Genomic DNA, 26,810 nt, shown 5'->3' on the forward strand with positions numbered 1-26,810 from the left:
CTGTGAGCACATGCCTGGAAAGCTGTAGGAGTCATTTAAAGTGCTTGTAGTTTAATTAACCTCAACAGGCAATTAGCATCAAGGGCATTATTTATAAGCATGTATCTGTCATCTTCATATCGTTAGTCAGGGTTGATAGTTACAACACTGTCAGTGATGCAGTGGTCCATGTAAATATGGCTTGAAGTACACATTGATCATACAGTATAAGCCTCAGCCATGCAAACATGACAGTCTATAGAGCAATTGAGAACTTATGTAACACAAGCCCCTAGTGCAGGATTAATAAAGTGGGCACAATTAGGTTATAAGCCATTACAGTGACAGATTATTATCATACCGCCATGTCTCTACTCTAAACTAATGATCATCAGTTAGGTAACTTCCATGCGCATATTTTGTGAATATGCTATGATACAAACTGTTCCGGAACAGGCCTTATAGAGGACAAAAGTCTAAAACAAATTTTAAAAAATGAAATCAAGTTCCCAGAATTATCTATTGCTTCCTTTCAGAAAAAGTTCACTTATTTTATCCAGCTATTCAATCTTCTCTTCAAAGCTCTAATTGTTCCATGTGATAGTATACATTTTATAGTACAAATCTAACAAGTTATTATTTTATGTGTAACGTATGTAATTGTGGGCAATTTTAAGTGCCGAATATAAAATATGCATATGCATTCTTTAAACAAAGCTGCTTCCACTTACAGTGCCCTCCACTAATATTGGCACCCTTGGTAAATATGAGCAAAGAAGGCTGTGAAAAATTGTCTTTATTGTTTAACCTTTTGATGTTTAAAAAAAAATAAAAAATCACAAAAATACTCTCTCATGGATATCAAACAATTGCAAACATAGGTTTACCAATATCTATCTATCTATCTATCTATCTATCTATCTATCTATCTATCTATCTATCTATATATGTTTGTTAACTACAGGTTTGCAACAATTATTGGCACCCCTATGAATTCAGATGAGAAAAATATATTTAAGTATATTCCCATTGACATTTAAAAAAATTTTAGTACACATGGGTGACGGAACAGGAAATCGTTCAACCATGACTTCTTGTTTCACACGGGTATAAATATGAGGTAACACATAGGCTAAATTCCCTTAGTCATTCATAAAAATGGGTAAGACCAAGGAATATAGCTGTGATGTGCACCAAAAGGTTGTTGATCTTCACAAAATGGGAAGTGGCTATAAGAAAATAGCAAAATCATTGAAATTGCCCATTTCCACCATCAGGGAATTGCAGAAGTTAGTTGGGGTCAGAAAGACTCCAAAACTACAATCCGAAGTCACCTACATCACCACAGTTTGTCTGGAAGGGTTTCAATAAAAAAAGCCTCTACTCTTATCCAAAAACAAATTCAAGCATCTTCAGTTTGTCAGACACTATTGGAACTTCAAATGGTATCATGTTCTATGGTCAGATGAAACCAAAATAGAGCTTTTTGGCAATAAACACTAGAGGTGGTTTTGGGGCACACAGAGAGGTAGCAATATGGAAAAGTAGCCCATGCCCACAGTTAAATATGGTGGTGGCTCTTTAATGTTTTGGGGCTGTTTTTCTGCCAGAGGACCTGGATATTTTGTTAGGATACATGGCCCATGGACTGCCATGGCCATCCCAGTTCCCTGACTTGAAACCCATACAAAACCTGTGTTGTGAACTGAAGAGGAGAGTCCACCAGCGTGGACCTCGAAATTGGAAGGATCTGAAGAGATTCTGTATGGAGGAATGGTCTCAGGTCCCTTGCCATGTATTCTCTAACTTCATCAGGCATTATAGGAGAAGACTCAGAGCTGTTATCTTGACAAAGGGAGTTAGCACAAAGTGTTGACTAAAACAGTACCAATAATTATTGCACACCTATATTCAACAAATATATATATACAAATATATACAAATATATATATATATATATATATATATATATATATATATATATATATATATATATATATATATATATATATATATATTTGATAAGCCTGTGTTTTGTTTGCAATTGTTTGATATCCATGAGAGCAGAGTATTTTTGTGAATTATTTTGAACAAAAGCTCAAAATATTAAACAATAAAGACAATTTTTCACAGCCATCTTTTGCTTCTTTGCTCCACTAATAAGGGTTCCAATATTAGTGGAGGACACTGTATGTCTTTATAATATAATGAATAGACATAGTGCATTGAGGACAATGCATAAGGAAAGGTCCATGATTGAATATTCGACATAAAACAATCCATATAGGTGCCTTATGAAAGTTATACTGGCCACATAATGAATGGAATATTATACTTTTTAACATGGTCATTATGTTGTCAGTCTTTTGAGTTGTGACCTTCGTATTGAAATGATCAAAGTTTGATGCCTCATATACATGTAGCTGCCTCTAGGATGACTCCAAACCCTGATCATTAATTCATGCTGCAGAAATAGATTTTCTGCAATTAAAAGAGGCTTGGTGCTAAAAGAGGAGTTTTTGTTCTTTCCAGTGATTTGTAGCACAGCTCAAATCTAGATTGATGTGTGAGCATGTTCATACTGTGTACATATGTAATGTATTTGCACCCTTAAACATGAAGGACGCAGTAAAACTCCCTTCTTTTCACTCATATTCTGTTCATTGCCTTTGAAAATCTATTTCAGGTGACATTTTCCTTTTAAGCATTCTTACTATGCAAATGTGTAAATGATAATTAATTCATACTTTCCACTGCTATGCAGTGGCTGGCTCTGTCTATTCTCTCGATTCCATTTTCTATTGATTGCTTCCTCTATGTGGAGCTGAAATGTCTCGGTGAGTGGTGAGGCAACCCAGTTTAAATAGGACATTTTTGGTCACAGCACAAGCTCAGGCTTCATACTGTGGTCCTAAAATGGTGCAAATAAAAGAGTCTTTGAGATCATAAAGAGTAGAGAAAAAAGAAATTGAAGATATGGGAGGGGTGTCACAAGCAGAAATACTCATATAAAAATGTGATTTTTTTCTTTCTTCTACATATTGGAGAGGCAATGAGATGTGGCAGATTTGTTTTGGTTGAGTTCATATGCTTGTGCTTAACAGCATGAGCTCTGCATGGTTTAGTCCAACGTCTCTTCCAGTCTATTCACCAAAAGGACATAAATCAAAGTCTGATGAGAACCATCAGCCTCATTCCCTGCTTGTTAAAACACAGCCCACACCACACATGATTTGGGCTTTGTGCAAAATATGATTACTTACTTGAAGTATTTTTTATATACTTAGAAAAATATATGCAGAATTTCTCAAATATCTAAGCATTTGATGTTTGAAAAAAATTCAAACAAATGAACACAATTATTGAATTTCAATATATACATTTACAGTATCTATAGATGCGTAATCAGTCATCCTCATGTGATTGACTTTCTAATCTGGTATACAAACTTCAGAACTGAATGTAACTGATGTGGATAAATGACCAGGAGAGGGAGCACTAATGTAGCAATTAAGATAAATTGTATGCTAAGGTAACACACACACACACACACACACACACACACACACACACACACACACACACACACACACACACACACACACACACACACACACAAAGATAACCCCAAAATTATAATAAAATCACTCTATTACCAAATAAACTGAATCAGCTTACATGGCAATCCAGTGCAAGTTTCAAGAAGCATCTGGCTCACTATTCTCCCTAAGGAGATTTATTTAGCAATTAGTATCATTGTATTGGGCTATTAGTGTTGTCGTTTTGATTAATTGAATCGATAGCTGTAAGTATAAAAGATTACCATTTGAAGTAATTTGTTGCAAACAAATATATGTATCGGAATATTACAGTCACCCCCAAGAGACATATTATTTCTCACAGCAGTCTAGCAGGAAGCAAAGTTAAACTCTGTAAAACCAAATTTCAGGTGTGTCTACAATGAAAGAGTCTTTCCAGGGCATATGGTGTGTTCTAGTAAATTCAAGTGCAAGTATACTGCCCTTTCAGACTGAAAAGAAGCAAATTCAACTGCAGACAATAGAAAATGAAAACCTTTCTGAGTAAAACATGGTGATACCTTATAGTCTATTGTCCTGTGGCAAATATAATTTACTGTAACGTCATTCAGTTTTCTGCTCTATAGTGAACATTTTTTTTTCTGCTGTTGTAACAGATCCCATTTCTCCAGACCCCAGAACTGACAGTAGAATATAACATATTGGAAAAATACGATATTCAACTATATTACTTTTTTTTTTTTTTTTTTCCCCAAATGCAGCCTAAACCAACTGACTTTTCATACAGTGCACATTATTACAATTCACTTGAATGCCCACAAAATGTTCACAAAATTGCTTATGAGTTTCAAGAACACATGGTAGGCTGTACACAAGATCTCTACAAACTTCTAAATGCTCAAGCAAAAGCAAAACTATGTGGCTTTAGGCTAATATAAATTATTCTTAAAGAACTTTTTAACATTACATTATAATTAAAGAATTAAATAATAATTAAGAATAATTAAACATGAATCAAACCACACTGCAAAATTGTTACACTTAATACACATGCTAATGCCCATTTGTCATAAATATACCTATATTATATTAAACATAAACAAATGAACAGTTCAGTTGATTCCCAGGGTTGTCACGTTTCAAAATCAGCCATAAGACAGCACATCCATAACAACAAACCTTTTGAAAGGGTTTCCAAATGTGAAGCGCTTTCTGAGATTATCTCACAAACAGCAGCATGAAGTTAACTGAAGGTCATTGGATTTACAAATGGAATTGTGTGCACTGTATCCTTGACAAAAAATATAATGAAACTAATGTTTTGCAATGACCATCTCAGTGACTGGACTACAGGAGCTTGAAATGTACTGGAGGAGAAACGGTCTGGCTACAATTGCCTCCAACACTGATACAAAAAAGAGAAGAGATGAGTTTACTATATAATGAAATTGAAAGGACTACTCCAGTTGCAGCCTCAGTTGACAATAATTGCCTCAGCTAATAATTATGTTTTTTCAGTGAGCACTACAGTGTCACAACCACCAATAATTCCAAGTCTCTTATTTTTTAATAAATACAAAATGTATGCGTCTGGTTTTAAAAATCAGTAGCATAATTTCAAATGTGTGATACACAATTTGAAATCTATTACTTTGTGGATGAACCAGAGTTGGTCTGAGGGAAAAAAAAATATTTAGATTGATGTTTTGTTTCAGTGTATAAGGTTTTAGATATGGGATGGAAAAGAGGTGGCACCATTTACTCATTCACGGCCAGTCCAAAGATTTGTGTTCCCCCTTCCCACCTCTTGAGGGCATTTTTCAACCTATGAGCTCTTGGTATTCAGTTCAAGTTTGCATTTGTTCAGTGGTGTGAAATGAATGGTCACATAATAGCATTAGTGTTTTGGCTTCTAGTTGCTCTATTTCTTCCAGTGAACTGTGAGATCCTAAAACTTCAATGATGCCATGTACAATATATATTGTTGTAAATAACTATTTTGTTATTTTTTGTGACAATCTACAGGTAAAATAATAAAGTGAAGTTGGACATTCTTAAACAGCCACCTAGCTACCTTCTCCTGGATGTAAATATAAATATCTGTAAATACAGTATATTCTGTGAAGAAGGGGTTATACTCTTTAAATACTGAGCGACCAGCTTTGCAGCACCTTCAATATATATATATATATATATATATATATATATATATATATATTTTAAATGACAAGAAATATTACAAAATCTTGACAGAGTTTTCAGTCAGCACCATCTTAGAAAGCACGATGTCTCGAAGCCCAGTAAGTCCCATTTTTGTTCTGCAATTACTGAGGTTAACCTCATTGCCTCCATCACTGTCTGGTTTCCCTTGGTTTCAATGCCAGGTTGTGTTTTTTACTCTGCTAAGAGACTCTCTGACTGCCTTTTCTCCCCCATCAGGGCCTTGCACTTGTCCACATTAAAAAATAAAGCTGTGTGGATTTTCACAGATCCCACCCATCCGTGCAATAACCTCTTCTCCAAACAGTCATCACAGATTTGTATCAAGGAGATTGCTGGCTGCACAACTCTTTATCTTGAGGTTTCCCTGAAGTACATGTGTCCTTACCCTCTTATCCTTATCCATCTCTCACTCCAGATTTGTAGATTTGCACTCTTGTTATTTAATTCCATGCTGCTACCTTTAAGTAATATATATCCAAGGGCATTGTATCATGGCTGACCCTGCGCTCTGACTGAACTTCCTAACATGCTGGGGTATGCGAAGAAAAAGTTTTCACTGTTCTGTAATGTATACGTCACCAATAAAGACTCATTATCTCATAATACCAATTAAGCTCTTTTCTGTCCCTGAAAACATATATATTAGGCTCCTTTTCTATTAAATGTGTTTTAATAGCTGGATTCTAACAGAATGATTTGACTGGATTATTTAACCAATAACTCTGGCAACTCTAGATTCTAGCCATCCTGAAGATGTGTGCTATGAGTCTGTTGTTGCCTTATGACTGGCAGCTTAGATAATTGCCGTTTTCACCAGGCCACCTGCTGCATCAATTATTCAAAAGATCAGTCTTTTGTCTCTACTGCTCAGGTCTAATATCCTGGGTGTTGTGTGGTCTTTGATGTGTATGTGCAAGTATTTGTGAGACAAGGTATAGATCAAGGGTGTCCAATCTTATCCACAAAGGGCCAGTGTGGGTGCGGGTTTTCATTCCAATCAATCAGGAGCCACACTTGATTCCTCCCGTTTAATCAGTTGAGCTTGGTTTTCAATAGACTCAGGTGTAGCTTCTGCTTGGTTGAAATGAAAACCTGCACCAACACTGGTACTTTCCAGATAAGAATGAACACACCTGGTATAGAGCCACAATACTTGTATATACGCTGTGGCTGTGTTCTAATTAAACCCTAAACTAAGTTCCTTTGTGAACTTGCGTGTGGTTTGGGGTCAGTAGCACTACTCCAGTGACAGATGACAAGCACTAGCGTGTTCTCAAATGCAAAGCTAATTATCAAATTAATCATTTATAGCTGGACAACCACCATTTACTAGGACAGCTAGAACCTATTGCCAGTCAGTCAGTAAACCTTGTAACCTACTAAATTTTGCAAAAAGGCAACAAACAAGTTCCACCAAGTTATATGAATGAAGTCAGAGGGTGTCAGCCTTCAAAGGCAATTTACAAAACATCTTTTTAATATTCATGCACCTTTGATAATACATTGCCTGACATTTTTATGATGCTCCTGAAAAATGTGTGCATCCCTGTATAATGTATCAAAGCAGTGATATAATTAAAGTAACTTATTTGTCATTTGGGCCTGAATGCTAATCATGTGCCAAAATTGTGACTATGCACAAACATGGCTGCATAAAGACAGTTATAATGCATAAGTTACAAGTGGCCCGAAATCCATCTATGACATGCTGGGCCCCAGAACTAAGTTCCCTTTTTCAGTCCAACAAGAGCCCAATTTTCCATCAACTGCACAAAAGCTGTGCGTGCCAAGGCACATTCTGAATTCAACTACAGCACCTCAGAACAGAAGAATGGTTTGAGCTGGGGCCTCAGTTCTCTGTGCTAAAATTCAGCTTGACTTGTCTTTGACACAAATTGGGTGGAAAAAAGTCAGTCCATGGATATTTTAAAAATAAAATAAAATATAAGCACTTATTAGAATCTTTTCCTGGTGGTGTAATATTTTGTTAGGCTCATCCCTTGGTAAATAAACAATTAATCAAAGCCCAGAGCTTGACAACTCAATGACACTATTTTCTCCCCATTAATTCATTCTAATGAAGCATGGGAAATTCTGGCAGAGTTTGATGGTGGGTGGTAAGTTGTAGATGAGCTACTGAGCACTTGAACACATTATTTTACCCTCTCTAAGACTTTTCATCATTTGTTTCTCCTCAAGTGATGACAAATAATGGTAATGTGTATAAAACCATAAATTCCCTAATTTAACATGTGCATCATTATCCGTATTTTAACAATACCAATTCATCACTGATTGTCTCCTTGTGTATAACGGTCTCTCCAAAAAAAAAAAAAGAAATAGAATAACACACTGGTCTTGCATTTAAATAGCTTTCACACATAAATGAGACTTGAATGAATGAATTAAGAAAGCCATTAAAAGGAAGCATGTCGTCATGGAGAATTGAAACACATCCAGTTCAGGCTAACCCTGGTTCCCACAAAGTACTTCCTCACTACACATAGAATACTTTGGAAGTGATTGATGATATCCAAGCCACCACTTTCTTCCATGTTTCTCATCTCTTCACTGTTGATCAGATTATAATAGCCATCCAGTGTAAATATGCCACAAGACATACAGAATGGAGCCTTAAATATATAATAAAAAGACAAGAGACCACTTTAAACTTTTAAGTACTTTAAATGAAAGAAATGGGTCTACATTAATTGTTTATTCATATTACACATTTAAAATGTTTATAAAATTGGTTACAAAACATATTTAAATGTAAATAGGTTAAAATCCAGAGCAGCAAAACTATCAGAGAGCTAAACAAAAAGACTCAAATTCTGTTGATATGATGTTCTAATAGTACGTCTCTCTCTCCACCCAGCCTAAAAAGTAAAGGAGTAAAAATATAATTACCAGCTTTAGATGCTGGCTTTTACATTATGGGATACAACAGAAAAGAATGTAGTTTTGTATTTACCTCCAGGATAGCGCCGGAGGATGAGCTTTCTGATTTCATCATAGATAAAGATGAGGAGAGAGTATGGGAAAGCGCAGAACCACCAGTTGGGTCTGAAGAAGGAGCCAGTAATTAAATCTCACAATTTCAGGGTTCAAACAGATGTTTCATACTGAAATTCCAGGACTTTCAAGGACTTTTCAAACACATTTTTTTTTGTTTTCAATGACTATACAAGAGATATCATTAAAACCTGTTCTCTAATTCTTCTTTTTACATTCCAAAACCCCCAATAATAATAATAATAATAATAATAATAATAATAATAATAATAATAATAATAATAATAATAATAATAATAAAAACAACAACCAGATTTTCTTTAGTGCCTTTTCCAGTCATGCTGGACTAAATTCACGTTTCCCAGGCAATGCTTCATCTTCACCATAACATCAATATACTCCAGGTGAGGGACAGGAGCACTGTTCCAACAACTTTCAATGGAAAGTCACTAAACATTGCCAGATGATGTCATGAGCGAATTAGCATATTCAGTACGTCATTGCGATTCATTTGCATTTTACCTACTGTCTGTTTGATTCTTTCCTACTCTGTGTGCTCACATACTGTATTTTAATACAGCCAGATTTTCAATAAAGCTGTTCTCATTTACATATTTTATTGTTTCTGTTGTCAGACAACGGAACGAGCATGTAATGTTGACTGAAACATGGCCCATTAAGGCTACATGTTAACCAAGCAATCACTTCCAAGCCATTTTCCAAGCTACTGCTCTGCACTGCTAAAATCCTGATTTATAACCACAACGTCGACTGACTTAATCACTAACCACATACTTTACAGACAACGGCTGTGCTGTGATTTCGGCTATGTTTACATGTAAAATAATCACTCAGATAGAAAGTTAGAAGTGAATGAATGTGCTGCTCCTCTCTGCCACTCACTGAACAGAGTAGCTACAGAGAGAGGTGTACCTGCGGGGGGAAAGCAGGCCCTTGCGCTCGCGGGGCAGTACTGGCCACTCTCTTCTATGGTAAGTAGCTAAGGTTTGCCCAAAAAGATGCTAGATTTGTCACTAGGTGATTTTTTAGGGGGGAAAAAAGAAAAGAGAGCCTCATCTAATACTAAATACATTAAATTTAAAGAACTAAAGCATTAATTCAGCTTACTTGAGTGGATACATTCTCAGAGCCACATCCATCCCTGGGCAGTAAGACAAGAAGGCAGCAAGAGCAGTTTCCTCAAACAATCCGAATATGAGGATTTTATTCCTGATTTTAAAAAAAAGAAAAAAAAAACAAAAAAGAAAGAAAGTCAGTTTTAGCCAATTAACATTATGGGAAATATCCCCTTCATAACCATGGTCCAAGCGTCCTTATATTCTCAGATAAGTATCTCTATTTATTCTACATGACTTACTTCATTCCTTGCTGGAAGACAGAGTTCCTCCTGGTCTTGCAGATGATCAAGTCAGCCCACTGCACAATCACGATGCTGGTGAAGAAGGCAGTGTGGCAGGTGAACTCCACAATCTTTCTCTGTTCATATGTCTGAAATTATGCAGGAAGGAAGATGAGCACAACACATAAGTACAACCCGTTGAAATAAATAACCATAATGTCTGATTTGAGCGAAACAGTGTTAAACTTACCCACTGCTGCCCATAGCTGTCCTCAAGATCATTTATGTATCTGTCATCCCAATACACACGAATTCCAAGTAGACTTGATGGCAGGAACCCATTTTCAGCCAAGATGACAAAATATGTGAAGAAGCCAGCTAGCGCCTGTATCATACCTGAGAAGAATGTGGAACCAGTTTACATCAAAGCATAAACAGCGACCTTTATCAAATGATAGGCCTCATTTGTCTTTCAGTAAAGTTGTGTGTAAAGATATTGTTTGATTTCTAAATGTAGGCCAAACCAAATTATTTCCCACCAGATTTACAAATGTATCGACTTCGCTGATTTTCTTTGTACTAATTACAATGTGTGTTCACTGCACAAATGATTTACATTTAGTGATGCCCACAAAACTCTACAAAAGACAAAGCTCACAAAGAGGTGATGCCTAAACAGTAAACAGGGAAGTGTGCACTAAATCTTCCAGTAAAGCAGCTCAGCCACTGCAGTGTATTGGCCTCAACAGGCACACATTAACTCTTCTTCCTTTTATATGGAGGCATTAATTGAAGGGTTAGTCTTATTTGTATAAGATTCGTTATAGATTTGTTTATAGATTTTCTTTCGTCATTAAGTCATTAATATGAAACAAGTGAGCGTCACAAAATGTTCATTAAACGGTGTGCATGCAATTGAAATAAATACACTATTTAAACCAGACAATGTAATCTATATGAAATTGCTATAACTCACGTCAATATGATTTTAAGCCTGTCATTTAGAAACCATAAAATTACAGCATCCTCACCTATTTGGCCATATGCAATACTAATGAGTCTTTCATTTACTAGTTTGTCTGTTTTGGGGTTTCTGGGCTGTCTCTTCATGATATCACTCTCAGCAGCTTCATATGCCAGGGAAATAGCTGGGACCTTAATAAACGACACAAAGAACAGTGTTAGCTTGCATCACAGTTACTAGCATACTGTTAATGGGAGGATTTATACTGACCATGTCTGTTCCAAGGTCAATACATAGAATGGTGACAGTTCCCAGTGGCAGAGGGATATTAGCAATGATGAAGAACAGAAAAGGTGTGATCTCAGGGATGTTACTGGTCAAAGTGTATGCAATGGACTTTTTCAGGTTGTCAAAGATCAGCCGGCCTGAATGGAAGAAAATATATGTAACTTAACAATAACATAGCGTTCTTGGCAGGTTTCAGCAAATACCATGAACACACAGTGTATGTACCTTCTTCTACTCCAGTCACAATTGATGCAAAGTTGTCATCAAGAAGGATCATGTCAGCAGCCTGCTTGGATACATCCGAGCCAGCAATGCCCATAGCAACACCAATATCAGCTTTCTTCAGCGCAGGAGAATCATTCACACCATCACCTGTAACAGCCACAATGGCTCCCTGTGCCACACAGTAAATTATGTTTTTATGAGATTTAGATATGACAGATGTCCAGCCCATTGTAATAAGAAGTCAAAATGTCTACAAATCTTAGTTTTATGAAATATCTATTAGAATTTCCTGTATTTGTATCAACATGTGCCCCATCAGTGATTCTAGCACTGTACATGAGATAAAAAGCAGAAATTCTTCCTAACATTTTTCGATCATAGGACTCCAATACACCAATCAGGTGAACAGGAAAAAAATTATAACCTGGCGCTGACACCCTTCAACAATGATCAGTTTCTGCTGGGGTGAGGTTCTAGCAAACACAATCTCTGTGTGGTATTTTAGGATGTCATCTAGTTGTTCAGAACTAAGATCTTTAAGATCTCCACCATGGACCACACATGCTTTAGCATCTCTAAAAGAAAAAAGAAAGACACGTATTACTCTTTATTCATTAATTGTATAAGATGTAGTGAGGCATTTGAGGCTTCAGCTTTGAGAGTACATGAGTAACTCCAACTTGTATTGTGCTGCCCTGCTCTTGATAATCTGAGTGCTTGTTATTTATAGCAGGGCTTCTCAACAGCAGTCATGGAAGTCCACCGATGCATAGTTTCGAGACCAGGGGAGGACAAGAAGAATATGTGACTGGGCTATTAATGGACATGTAGGCACAGCAGGCCAGCAGTCACCTGTTTGTTTGCTTGTTTGTTCATTCTTCTGCTATTCAACAACCAGAGAAAGAAATAACCCTATTCCCTTGACTTTTGCAAAACATTTTATTTAGCATGTAAATAAGAGCATCTAAAATAAAAATAAAAAATTGCTCATTATGTATTTAAGCAGGGCGCACAGTGGCTTAGTGGTTAGCAGGTTTGCCTCACACCTCCACGCTGTGTGGGTTTCCTCCAGGTACTTTGGTTTCCTCCCTAAAGTCCAAAGACATGCATGGTAGGCTGATTGGCATGTCCAAAGTGTCCGTAGTGAATGAATGGGTGTGTGAATGTGAACTGCGATGGATTGGCACCCTGTCCAGTGTGTACCCTGTCTTATGCTAGGCTCCAGGTTTCCTGCAACCCAGTAGGATAAGCGATATAGAAAATGGATGAATGGATGGATGGATTTAAGCAAAATGCACTTCAGAGAGGTGGGATGCAGCTTGATGCTGTAACTATCGCATTTGCTACTTGTTCTGTAACCCACTGCCTGCTGAACTACACATATTGGCTTTTACTAGTTGGGTTACTTAGCTTGCAAGAACAACATACGTTATTTCAGAATCAGCTTAATTTGTCATATACACCTCCTGCTAGCACACTCAGCCACTGCACAGTTAGATATGCTGGAAAAAAAAATAAAATGCAAGCCAGGATTGAATATTATCTCTTATGTTCAATGTTAAGAGAAAACAGCACAGCTCATAGCCACATGTTGGTCAACAGCTTTCTGACTTTTTGTCGAGAGTGAAAATGATACCTTGGATTGACTTCATTGATAGGAATGTTCAAGCGTGCAGCAATGTCTTCGATAGTCTCGTTGCCCTCAGAGATAATCCCAACACCTTTGGCAATAGCCTTAGCAGTGATTGGATGGTCACCAGTGACCATTATAACCTGAAAAAGGAAATATTCTAATATAAAAAATAAATACTACGAATACAGTAATGTGATTGCTAAGACAGTCGGTTGGCCATACCTTAATACCAGCACTCCTGCATTTTCCTACAGCATCTGGTACTGCTGCTCGTGGGGGATCAATCATGGACATGAGACCAACAAAGCATAGATTCTCGGTCGGAAAGTTCTCATGATCTGTATCAAACTGGAAGCCCTCTGGAAACTGTTCCTCAGGCAAGTACAAGTGGCAAAATCCTGGTAGCAATAGTAGAAATAATCAATTGTTAGTTAATGATAATGAGTCTTTATTTATCACATATACTGTACATATGCACAGTGAAATCCTTTTCTTGGCATACCCCAACATGTCAGGAAGCTGGGGTCAGAGCGCAGGGTCAGCCATGATATAGTGTCCCTGGAGTAGAGCGGGTTAAGGGCCTTGTTCAAGGGTCCAACAGTGGCAGCTTGGCAGTGCTGGGGCCTGAACCCCCCACCTTCCAATCAGTAACCCAGAGCCTTAACCGCCAAGCCACCACTGCCTCCCAGTTACTTGCTAAATGACTAAACCTTAATTATAGGCTTACTCCCATTTCATCTCCCCTTTGTCCTTACCCAGTACTCTCTCTCCAAGCCCTCCCAGCTCCAGGTACGCATTCTGAAAAGCTTCTCTCATGTCGTCATCCAGAGGCTGATCTTTTCCTTGTATCATTATGGTGCTGCAGCGGTCCAGAATTCTCTCTGGTGCTCCTTTCATTACAAGCAAGTATTTGGAATCCGATGCAGAATCTGGGTTCTTGTGCACTGAGAGCTACATATATAGATAAAAATTAATTGAATAAGAAATTAATTAATGTTTCATAAATGTCATTTTTTGCTTAGATGTATTGTACTGAAAAATGCTTCATGCATTATTCAGCTGAGTGTTCATTCTTAATGAAATCAGATCTGGGTTTATCATTAAATCAAGCATTATATTAAGATGTTTGACGATAGCTTGCTTTTCAGTTTTGTATGATATCATATGACATAAGAAACCATTTTGGGAACGGGTACTGCTAATAATTGTTACACATAGGGATGAAACGGTTACCAGATTTCACGATAAACCATGATAAAATTCACTGACGGTTAGTATTACCCAACATATTTTATGAATTTGTTTACCTTTTGTGAATCTCGCTACATTTATTTGCGGGTCGTAATCTATTTATTTGGAATTATGAAACAATTCTAATCCCATACAAGACGGCGGAATGTTTGGTTTAATATATGCACGTTAGTCATTGTACTGTTTTGTTATGTTTTTCATTAAGAATAATAATGAACCCAGCATTCAAGCAATTGCCGCCTCCGAACTGCCGCTAATTCGAAGGCGAAAGTGAAATGTGCATGGCTGCACGGGCATTCATAAGCGATTTATATGCACAGGGGAAAAGAGGAAAAAGCGCCAACGAAGTGCCAATGGCCTCTTTCACAGCACCTTATTTCTGTCAAGCTCTCCAGACAGGAATACCATCTTCTATTAAGTTTCCCTCAGCATTTTTTTTAAATCAAAAATATGACCACACTTCAGATTTGGTCCACTTGGAAGGTCGGAAAATCTCCCGAGCGCTATCACTGCCTTCCGCCATGTTCTCTAACTGAACTAAATGATCGCAACAAGCCTAGTGACAACCATCCATCACTTTATAGTCAAATATAAAACCTGTTTAAATGATTTCAGGGTGTGTATCAGTACTTTTTGTCCATTTTCAGCACATTTAAACAATACCGTGATAGTTTTGATCACGATAATCGTGATATGAAATTTTAATTCCATTACATCTCTAGTTACACAATAAAAGAATGTTTAAAATATCCTTAGGCCAAACCTGGTATTTATTAGTTGAGTTGAAGGGGATTTCTGCCATTTTTTTATGTCTGTCCCTCATCTCTTTCACAGATCCACAACAAAGTTCAATACATTTCAGGAGGGCAGACTCTGAGGCATCTCCAGCAACATCTCTCTTTGAAGAAAGTCAGACCATCAGCGGGTATAAAGTACACATTACACTACAAAATGCAACACTTAGGTATCTAAAGGTATCTTTTTCTTTTCATTGTTTTTCAAACTAGTTATGACAGAATCTTAAGTCATTAGTTAAATGTATTAATTTTTTTCCTATATGCAGGCACCTACAGCAGTAACAACTATAACTAATCCTGTATTATCACTGTGCTATAACATGGGAAAGAATACCTTTAAAATAGGAACATCAGTTTGCTCTGCTAAGAAAACAGCCCTATTGCAAAGCCCAGCAATGCGTGCCAGGGAGGTCCAGGTGAGTGAGCTTCGATCAAAGCTGGCTCCGCTCTGGTTTTCTGTGGTGTCAGCTTCATGGATCTGGTTGTCAAACCACATGTGGGCAACAGTCATGCGGTTCTGGGTCAAGGTTCCTGTCTTGTCTGAGCAGATGGTCGATGTGGAGCCCAGGGTTTCCACAGCCTCAAGGTTCTTCACCAGGCAGTTCTTCTTTGCCATGCGTTTTGCTGTCAATGTGAGACACACCTAAGGAGACACAAACAAAGAAATAAAGCAAAATTACAGACAACTTCCGTTAAGGTTTACTTAGTCCCTCTTGGTCAACACAGAGTTCAATTACAGCTGAAATACATACTTTTTATTTTTACTTACAGTAACAGTGGCAAGAAGACCTTCAGGCACATTAGCAACAATGATTCCAATAAGGAAGATGACTGCTTCAAGCCAGCTGTAGCCCAAGATAAGAGAGAGAATGAAGAAGGAAAGTCCAAGAATGACAGCCACGCCTGTTATGATGTGGATGAAGTGCTCAATTTCGATAGAGATGGGCGTCCTGCCCACCTCAAGACCAGAAGCAAGTGTGGCAATTCGGCCCATGACAGTATGGTCGCCAGTGCTGATGACAATACCACGCGCAGTGCCTAAAGGTAAATTAATAGGATAGTTTCTACTGAATATCAGTTATTTATTATGAATATAACAAAATCCTATGCACAGCATCCCTGCAATTACTGTGAAGTACCTTCCACACAGTTGGTAGAGAAGAAAGCAATATTCCTGGTCTCCAGAGGGTTATCGTTGGAGAAATCTGGAGAACGAGTCTGAGGTTCTGACTCTCCGGTAAGAGATGAGTTGTCCACCTATAAAATAGTAAAAAAGAGTGTTATGTACAAAGATGTGACATGTAAATGGTTTGCTCTTAACAATAATTGTTATCTTAAGTGGAATTGTTGAACTGCTCTCAAAAAGACCGACCTTACAACCATGTGCAGAAATGATACGCAGGTCGGCTGGTATCCTGTCTCCACCTTTTACCTCCACCAGATCACCCAGCACCACATCCTCAGCATTAATCATACTTTTCTCACCATCACGGATAACCAAAGCTTGCTGGGAAGATTAATTTAAAATGAAAAGTTATAAGGTTTAAAATGATCTTAACCAGGAGTAACCCAAATCTATTTTACATGTTGGCATTGTTACACATGCCCTTAGAAAGTTCAAAAAAGAAAAAAAAATACTGTACAGCTTCTGGTATCTTTCTGTGCACTCAGTTCTTTAATCTTATGGGTTGATGAGGGCACATATTGACAATATTTTTAAGTCAACAGCACTCTGCTATGTATGAATAAATCTTGTAAACTACAGAAATAGTGGAAGATTTAATTTTGATCAGTGATTGAACCATTTCAAAATATGCAAATACTGTATATAGAATTGCACATCACTACATAATGTTTAAAATAGCTTTATAGCTGCTATATAGTAATAATTATGTTACCTGGGGCACCAGGTTCTTGAAGGAGTCCATGATTTTCGAGCTCTTGGCCTCTTGGTAGTATGAGAAGCAACCAGTGACGATGACAACAGCTGAAAGCACAACTCCCAAATACAGCTGCATTGCAAAGCAAAAGACAAAATGTGATCAAAATATTTAATATAGTAACATAAAACAGACTAAAATTACCGTTTGTTTCAAAGTTTTGCTCACATTGTCATTGACTGGTTCATCTTCCATTGCAACTAGGATACCATAAGCAAGGAAGCAGAGAAGAGCGCCAGTCCACAGCAGCATGGAGAAGCCTCCAAACATCTGCTTACAGAACTTCACCCACTCCGGTGTGGTAGGTGGAGGAGTGAGGGCATTGGGGCCATCACGGGCAAGAATTTCTTGTGCACGTGTGGTTGTAAGGCCCTGGTAGAGAAATAGTTAAATAGAACAACCTTGTTCTCTTAAGATTCTCTTAATTGTGAAAATACATTCCCTTACCTTGCTCAAATCTGTGCCATATTTACGATGAAGCTCATCTAAGCTCAGCTTGTGATCATCCTTAATAGAAATATCAATAAAAGAAAATTTTTCAAAATTTTGTCTGATGTTCCAGTGTCAGTATTATCAAAACAAAAAAAGTTAAAATGCTCACCAAATCCACTTCCTTTTTCAGCTCATCCATATCTTTCCTGTTCTTGTTCTTTTTCTTCCCACTTTGCTCTGACGTTGCTGCCAGGTCATATTGATCTCTTCCTCCTCCCTGTGATGGTGCAAAGATTTCTTTTTGGAAGATCTTTATTTTGAATTAGTTTTTTAAAATGACCATATTATGGCCAACATTACTTGACACTAAAGGTCAACTGCAGAAAGCGGTTAGTATAATCTCTGTTTTTTAAACAAAACAGATTCAATTAAAAAACCATCCCAAATCACAATACGAACCTTCATGGAAAACATTATTATCGTATTATCACAAACATAGTTTAAAGTTATATTACCATATGTCACCAGACAATAAACATAATGCATGCAATACAGATAAGCCTATTAATATAAGAATAATAACTAGCTCTACTTTATAAAAAAAATTATTATGATTGTACAAAACATTAATGAAGCAAACAGAATAGAAGTAGGCTTTAATAAACCAAAAGCTAGATATGGGCATGTTAGGAAAGTGTAGCAGCTGGTAACCTACACAATGCCAACTATACAGTCATCTGGATAATTCAGTCATCTGGATCATTTTTTAAGTTCTATCTTATTTAATTGCCTTATAAACCTAAATATATTTCACTACTCATGTCAGAGGCTTCATGACTTCTGCTGGAATTAATAAAACTGCTGAAGTCGAATGACTGGCAAAACATTTTCAAGATTGATTTGTCAACCAAAGAATTTTTACTGATTTCTTAAGTTTGTGCAAGTAACTACTACTCATTTAAGTAAGTGGCTTAGTGGTTCGCCTCACACCTCCAGGGTCCGGGGTTCGATTCCCGCCGGGGCCATGTGTGTGCGGATTTTGCATGTTCTCCCCGTGCTGCGAGGGTTTCCTATCCCAGTCCAAAGACATGCATGGTAGGCTGATTGGTGTGTCTAAAGTGCCCGTAGTGTATGAATGTGAGTGTATATGTGATTGTGCCCTGCGATGGACTGGCACCCTGTACCCCGCCTTGTGCCCGATGCTCCCTGGTATAGGCTCCAGATTCCCCGCAACCCTGAAGAAGGAGTAAGCGGTAGAAGATGGATGGATGGATGGTTCTGCAGAAATACAAACTACAGTAGACTGACACAAACAAACAAACCGGTTTATGTAAAGGTGAACACAAAACACTGTAACGTATCTAAACTAATGTACATTAATACTGTACTGTAAACTAACCTCCATTAATACTGGCACCCTTGGTAAAAATTGTCTTTGTTGTTTAAGTGTTTGATCTTTTGTTGAATAAAATTCACAAAAATACTCTGCTCTCATGGATATCAAACAATTGCAAACTTGTGATGTGTGGCAAAAAAGTTGTTAAGCATCACAAAATGGGAAGTGGCTATAAGATAACAGCAAAATCATTGAAAATGCACATTTCCACCATCGGGGCAATAATTAAGAAGTTCCAGTCAACTGGAAATGTTATGAATCAACCTGGAAGAGGATATGTGTCTATATTGTCTCAATGCACTGTGAATAGGATGGTTTTAGTGGCCAAAAAATCTCCAAGGATCACAGCTGGAGAATTGCAGAAGTTAGTTGCGTCTTGGGGTCAGAAAGTCTCCAAAACTACAATCCAAAGTCACGTACATCACCACAAGTTGTTTGGAAAGGTTTCAAGAAAAAAGCCTCTACTCTCATACGAAAACAAACTCAAGAGTCTTCAATTTGTCAGATACTATTGGAACTTCACATGGGGTTCTATGGTCAGAACAAACCAAAATAGAGCTTTTTCGCAATAAACACCAGAGGTGGTTTTGGTGCACACATAGAGGTAGCCATATGGAAAAGTACTTCATGGCCACAGTTAAATATGGTGGTGGATCTATAATGTTTTGGGATGTTTTTTTCTGCCAGAGGACCTGGACATTTTGTTAAGATACATGGCATCATGGACTCTATATATCTATAAACAGAAATTAAATGAAAACCTGACTGCCTCTGCCAGAAAGCTTAAAATGGGCTGTGGTTGGATCTTCCAGCAGGACAATAATCCAAAACATACATCAAAATTAACACAAAAATGGTTTACTGACCACAAAATCAAGGTCATGCCATGGCCATCCCAGTTCCCTGACTTGAAACCCACAGAAAACCTGTGGTGTGAACTGAAGAGGAGAGTCCACCAGCGTGGACCTCGAAATTTGAAGGATCTGGAGAGATTCTGTGTGGAGGAATGGTCTCAGATCCTTTGCCATGTATTCTCCAACCTCATCAGTTGTTATAGGAGAAGACTCAGAGCTGAGTCTTGGCAAAGGAGGTAGCACTAAGTATTGACTAAAAGCGTACCAATAATTGTAGCACACATATATTTAACATTTTTTTTTTATAAGCCTGTGTTTTGTTTGAATTGTTTGATATCCACGAGAGCACAGAATTTTTGTGAATTTTTTAAACAAATATCAAAAGGTTAATTCTCATGCAGACACTATATTACTAAATAAAAAAATTATTGTGGCACCAGTCACATTCTTCCCCATTTTCATTCCAGTAGCAGTATCCATCGGCCAATACCTGATACTGATCTGATACTAAGTTTCTGATTCTGATGCCAAGTTGTGAATACTTTGTGACAAGTGTGTCCTGTGGTGACAGTCAACATCACATGGGTTTCCACTTCAAGGTATGTCACTGGATCAGAATTAAAAAATCAGTCAACATTAGTCAAATCAGAAACATTTTCAGTACAGTGTATAATGCTGTTTGCATGACCACTTCAATATTCTAATAAATAATAATCTGAAATTATCTTGTTATTAGGAATTTGTTTTATTTACTTTCTCAACATTAACCCTGTATAACAAGTCAAGTAGCAATACAGTGCTAACAGCACAAGCATTATAACAACATTTGCTTTGTAGTAAAATGACCATCTCAACTAGTCACACGTGCAGTTATTACAGTGAATTAGTGTCACTTCAAGTGAAACAAATGATTGCACTGGAAAGAATACAACACTGGAATGAAGGCCTGGATATAAAAGTCATAACTTGCTGTTTATTAGCATCTCGGTTGTGTATTTCAAAAAAGAACATCAGCGTATGTTAATACTTAATCATCACTAATTGCTCTCTGCATACCTGAAACTGAGAGTTTCACAGTGGATAAGGACCCTTTGATGGCCTTTATAAATCATGTTTTATTCAAAGGCCTGTTCAACCACTGTTCACCGTTGAGGTGCTGCATTAGTGAGGATGCTTATGTTTTTGTGCTTCACATGTTGGAGACTGTGGCTCACCAAGAGACACTGAATTACACCACCTTAAAATTGCTCTATAGCTAGATTGAACATATTGCTGAAAAGCTGCAATTACATAAAGAATCTGAGGCATTGAATAGCATAGATGACATAATACACAATATTTGTATTATGGTATCCATACATGACATAATATATCCATCAATGAAGTCACCACCAATCCTAAAACACCCATGGTGCTTTGCTGAAAGGATCAGAAGTACAATTCTCAATACTCACAACATACCTGAGGATTTCATCATTCTCTTTAGGAAATAAAAATAAAGACTGTTTTAGTGTTGCATATGATGCATATGATTATCTTGTTCACAGTGCACTGTGTGGTGGAATAATTTTATTAAGCATATTTTCTAAATGGTTTAGGACATTTCAGTCAGCACGGCATGTTCCACTCTGTTGCAGTGAGGTAGATAATTCATTCAACCAGGACATTCTGAGCACAATATGTCCCAACATAGCGGGACAACTGCAATAACAACTTGTAACACTGTAAGCTTTGTGATAGGGATCACACAATGGCCAAAAGAGTGCCTCAGAGAGTGAAAAAAGGAGCTGTGCATTCCAAAACAGGATGGAAGTTATTTGAGCACTCATGCATCAGTCCTCTCACAGTGAAGGATTGTTCAGTTGCCATGGTTGATAAGACCATTGCAGGCAGGCATTTGAACGGACTACTAGATTATATAACATTTTTTGGCTTGTTATTCTAAATCCTATTTTTATCTTCATGCGTTCTCATCAAATTACAAAGGAGGGACAACCTTCCCAGCTGTCGGCACCCAAATAAAACTTTAACCCATAATACTAATACAAATAATTTTAAGAATAAACCATAAAATAGGTTTCACCAATTGTGTCAAAAAGACACATGAAAATCACACTGTTTACATGTTTGGCTCCTTCATAACAGATCTCTCCATTGTGAAGAAATAATGTAAATATTTAAGAAAAGTTTTCCTTTTTAGTGAATTACTAGCTAACCTAATCCAGTCCAGTGAAGCACACACCTGGATTATATTGCATATAAGATTCCTATTCGGTAACTCTGCCATAAAGGAAAATTATGTTTTTCTTGAAAAACATTTTCCCTTTTCCCTATGTTACATAGGTGATTCTTATGAAATAAACTAAGATAATTCTACATGCCATGGAATAATGCAGTTTATAAAATGTTTTTGGTAAACATAATAAAATAGTTCACAGCTTACATGTGATGACTGTGTAACTCTTTTGCTTGCAGTTTAACAAGACCCTTTGTAAACAAGAGTTTTACTTTTTAACCTCCTTATAAGCAAACTACTACTACTACTACTACTACTAATAATAATAATAATAATAATAATAATAATAATAATAATAAGGGATGAACCGAAATGAAAATTCTTGGGCGAAGCCGAATATAATGAAAAACCTGGCCGAAAGCCAAAGGCCGAATACCGAACACATTTTTTCACGTTTTTTCCATTTATTTAGCCTTTTTTTTTTCACCATTGCATAAATTAAATAGTCAAAATGTGCTGTGTTCAAAATATTTATTTAACACTGAACTTTTTTTTTTCATTCCAGCAGGCATAGGCTACCAACAAGGAACAATATAACTTTAAATAAATAAATTAGTAAAATATTTTGATGTGGTCATCTTTGAGCCCCCCTTGAATAGCCTATGTTAGGCCTATAACTGACTGCTGAAAGAATGTAACACTCTGTAGCCTACAACAAAAAAAGTGCATTAAAAAGTGCATTGACAAGAGTGTAAAAAATGGTTATAATCGGTTATATACGGCTGATTATATTGGGGATATATACCGCTCACGTCCCTGTACACCTTGCGGAGTATTATAGTAGATATAGTATAGTTAGATACATTGTTAATGTTATGTTCCTTGATAGATTTATAGTTAAAAAAAACTATAGATTAGTTCATTTAGTCCCCGCTGGTTTTTCCACTCCCAGTCCATAGTACTAGTTCATGTTTCTTGTTTTGTGTTTTGACCCTGTTTTCTGTGACCGCGACTTTGATTGCTGCTTTGCCCCGTTTATGCCTGTTTGCCGATCGCCCGACCCTTTGCCTGTCTTGACTACGTTTTTTGGATTACGATTTGGATTTGTCTGCCTGCCCTTAAATAAATACGCCTTTACCTGCTTCCGTACTCAACTCCCTTACGTCTCGCGACGTGACAGAATACTCTGGAACAAAAACAAAACAAACGCACGTGTCCACAGCAAACTTCCTTCAACATCCGAAGAGCACGTAGCTCATACACGTAGCTCGTACACATAGCTCGTACACGTAGCTCGTACACGTAGCTCGTACACGAGCGCGCCCCCTCATCGAGGTCGTTACATTCGCGCGTCTCACTCTGGTTGCTAGGCTATTTGGTCGCATCATCAAACACGTTATTGTCCGGTCAAATTTATTCGGCCTTTTCACTTATTCGCCCGAACACCGAAAATTCTTCTTTTTTTTTGTAGCTATTTTCGGCCAAATAATTTCGGTTGCTGAACATTCGGTGCATCCCTAATAATGATAATAAAGACTACTACTACTACTACTAATAATAATAATAATAATAATAATAATAATAATCATAATAAGACTACTACTACTACCATCAACAACAACAATAAGAATAATGATGATGCTTTAATAGTTTAGACCATAGTAAACAAAGATTTTTAAAGTATTTTTTCCCTTATTATTATTATTATTATTATTATTATTATCATTATTTATTTTTGTTTTTAATAAAAGTTCAGAAAAGCACTTTGGACAGAGGATAGGAGTTTTCCACACAGGAGGATGGCTTTGGGGATGCCTTTTTGTTTGCCTTAGTTGTCTCGAGATATGTTCAGCACAAGATTATGCCAAGTAATGCTTACACAGAAAAACCTATAATAAATAAATACAGATATCATCTGAACATAGTATCATTTCAGAATCTCAAGAAGCACCTTCTACCTTGGACATTTCTTCTATGGTTGTTTGAAATGTCAGTCATGTTTACATAGTCAGTCTATATGTGTTTTCCACATAACGTCCACAATTATGATTAAATAAACAATGTGGATCACATGAAAATTGAATGCGATTAGGGAAGAGCAGACTGTACGATGGTTATTTATCTCTATTAAACTGGCAGCAAATTCACCACGAACCACCAACTGTACCTGCAGAATCTGTATCTTTTTCATTAACCGCAGACTATTAAAATACTACATCGTGGCTAGATTTATGTAACTACTCACTAACACATGCTGACTAGTTCACACCTAACACCTTTAGAACTGCTTGTCTGGTTTTACTCACTCCGTGTCCCATCTCTGCTCGTCACCCGCTGAAGTTCGAACTTTCTTAAATGTTTTTCTATAGTTCTCCGCTGCCTTACTGAGCTTCCAGGTCTTTAAAACAAACACTTAAAACTCGCCCCACTGAACCCCAGTGGCAGAAACTCGTTTAAGTTTTATAGCTGGAGCTGCTGTTCCGATGACGTATGCAGAGGTTACCATGGTCACGCTGGGCCTAGGGGCGTGTTTTGGGGTCTCGCGAGGTAGAGCCCTTGAGAGCCAACGGAAGTTCAAAACACTCGATCGTCACGTGATTCATGTAGACTTCAAATAGTTCCATCAAGGTTTTTGTCCATGATTTGAATCCATAGATATAGATAGACAGGAACTGCGATTTTTGGTCATTAGTAGCTAATAAATGCATTGATTTACAATATTTATATAACATACCGGCATGTGTATGTAGTATGTATATATAGTTACATCAGTGTTGTTTGAAAAAGTAATAAAATCCACTAATATTTGAGGATCAGTGTGGTCAATTAGCAGTACCTCCCTTGTTAACACACCATGGTTAAAGACTGTGTTGCTGTTGTTTTTAATGAATATTTTTTATGTTCTTAAACTCACTAATGTCATCTTTATGACTCAGATAGGACAAGAGACAGGAGACTATCAGTGATTGTCAACTCACTGCACAATGGGTTAATGGACTAGCAGCAGCAGCATGATGTTAAGTGTGTTGTCTTAGAAAATCCATTGCAAATGAGTGAAATGTTAAGTGAAATTAAATTAATCTTAATGTTTACAATTCTTATGCACCCCTGCACTTATTTAAATATACATTCATAAATAATACATTCAACTTAAAAACAACTTAAAACAACGTGTTCATACACAATCATATATAGGTATGTATTTTTGACTTTTACTATACGCTTATTTACAGCAATGGATTTATAAATACATTTCTAATAAACTGAAAAGCATGTCAAGCTTTGTCTGTCTTTTCCTGCATGTTGTCCTTGTATAGTGTCCACTGTGGTTTGCTGTGCTGCATGTGGATGCTCCAATTGATCAGAGAAAGGAGCATGAATGGATGGTGCCCCCACTGACACGGAGAGGAGGACAATGGTTGGCTCAAATGAGCAGGAGCAATTTAAATATAATAAAACATTAAAACACCAAACATATTTGTGAGGTAATCATACTGAAGTCTACTTGCACTTTCTCACAAAGACCGCACCATGGGGAAGTTTAATGTTAGTTTTATTAAAAAATAAGGAACAGCGAAAGACTTGCAAACCCCACAAAGCTGAGACTCATGGTGAGGGTGCTGTCTCATTGCAGAGAGTCTTCAGGCTGTTGTCTCATGTTCTTGGTTGGTTTTAACTATGTATAAAGTGTTCCCTAATACTGTGCATTTAACCACTATGGGACATGTACTGTATGTGGGTAGATAAAACAGAGTTGTGTGTAGGGAGTAAACTCAAGTCACTCTGCATTTTGAAGCAGACCAGTTCTTGGCCAAAAAGGCCAAGACTAGGCGGAGACCAATTGTTATTCACACCATCTTTGTGCATCGTCCTTTGGTCAAAAAGAGGAGGCCCCCTGCACCACATTGCACCTCTGGAAATATAAAAATAGAGCACATTGCTGCTGATCCCAGCTATAGTGTTAAAGGTGACACAGGTACAATATGTATGAATTCTTACTAATTGTAGTAATATTTCTTATTTTGAAGTGATATATTATTTTCAATATATAAAAATTAGCAGTACCATGTATTCTGCCTATATCAGTTTCACAGATTGAGGAAAGAAGGGATGTGAGGACACTGACATCATAATAGGATACATCATAAAAAAATAGTTCTCTTCCCACAACAAGGAATTTTATTCTTTATTACATGTGTAATAAGGAATAAAATGGATATCTTCATTTTTTTCCACTTCCACCCATCACTATCACACAGCCCAATGTTATATTTTACTAATACTTAACTCCCCCCAACCTGCAAATAGTCACGTTTAGAAGCCTTTTCCTCTAATTTCACAACCGTGTGTGATATCGCATTAAGAGAACAAATTTGACAATTAATTTAACAGGCTGTTCATAGTTTGTTATGTTGCTAACTTCCAGTAACCTATTCTAGCCTAATCTGTTATCTGATAACAAACCCTAAAACTACTAATTTAGTGAGAAATAATTCACTAGCATGCTTTAATGTACAAGTTAATTTGATTCAGATGCACTGATAATATGCTATCTTATTCTTTAAAAGTCTTACCTTTTAAAAGTACATCACAAAAAAAGTCTGTTCTGCTGTAATTCTAGTGCTCTGCCAGTATTTAATGCTAACTTCTGGGAACTACTGAGAGGCTCCACGATCCG

The 26,810-nt window shown here is 37.1% G+C and overlaps 1 protein-coding gene across 3 annotated transcripts; it reads right to left on the minus strand.

Annotated features, from left to right (window-relative positions):
• Window positions 1–8,406: 8,406 nt before the first annotated feature.
• Window positions 8,407–24,603, minus strand: atp1a1b (ATPase Na+/K+ transporting subunit alpha 1b). 3 transcript variants are annotated; one of them, XM_017470296.3, is made up of 23 exons: window positions 24,439–24,601; window positions 20,387–20,503; window positions 17,816–17,923; window positions 17,662–17,721; window positions 17,383–17,586; window positions 17,173–17,286; window positions 16,647–16,781; window positions 16,414–16,531; window positions 16,044–16,312; window positions 15,609–15,917; window positions 15,241–15,375; window positions 13,982–14,177; window positions 13,449–13,624; window positions 13,230–13,366; window positions 12,018–12,168; window positions 11,594–11,762; window positions 11,351–11,505; window positions 11,148–11,271; window positions 10,367–10,512; window positions 10,135–10,265; window positions 9,885–9,986; window positions 8,716–8,807; window positions 8,407–8,620 (listed from the first exon to the last, which is right to left on the minus strand). In XM_017470296.3, exons 3-23 carry the CDS (start codon window positions 17,843–17,845, stop codon window positions 8,592–8,594), a joined length of 2,982 nt encoding a protein of 993 aa, XP_017325785.2. In that variant the 5' UTR covers window positions 17,846–17,923; window positions 20,387–20,503; window positions 24,439–24,601; the 3' UTR covers window positions 8,407–8,591. The 3 variants fall into 3 exon arrangements, with proteins under 3 accessions (XP_017325785.2, XP_017325784.2, XP_047012061.2); XM_017470295.3 differs by lacking the exon at window positions 20,387–20,503 and having other exon boundaries at window positions 24,439–24,603; XM_047156105.2 differs by lacking the exons at window positions 20,387–20,503; window positions 24,439–24,601 and adding an exon at window positions 18,637–20,373.
• Window positions 24,604–26,810: the final 2,207 nt, after the last annotated feature.

This window comes from Ictalurus punctatus, chromosome 6 (assembly GCF_001660625.3).
Source record: "Ictalurus punctatus breed USDA103 chromosome 6, Coco_2.0, whole genome shotgun sequence".
Lineage (NCBI taxonomy): Eukaryota > Metazoa > Chordata > Actinopteri > Siluriformes > Ictaluridae > Ictalurus > Ictalurus punctatus.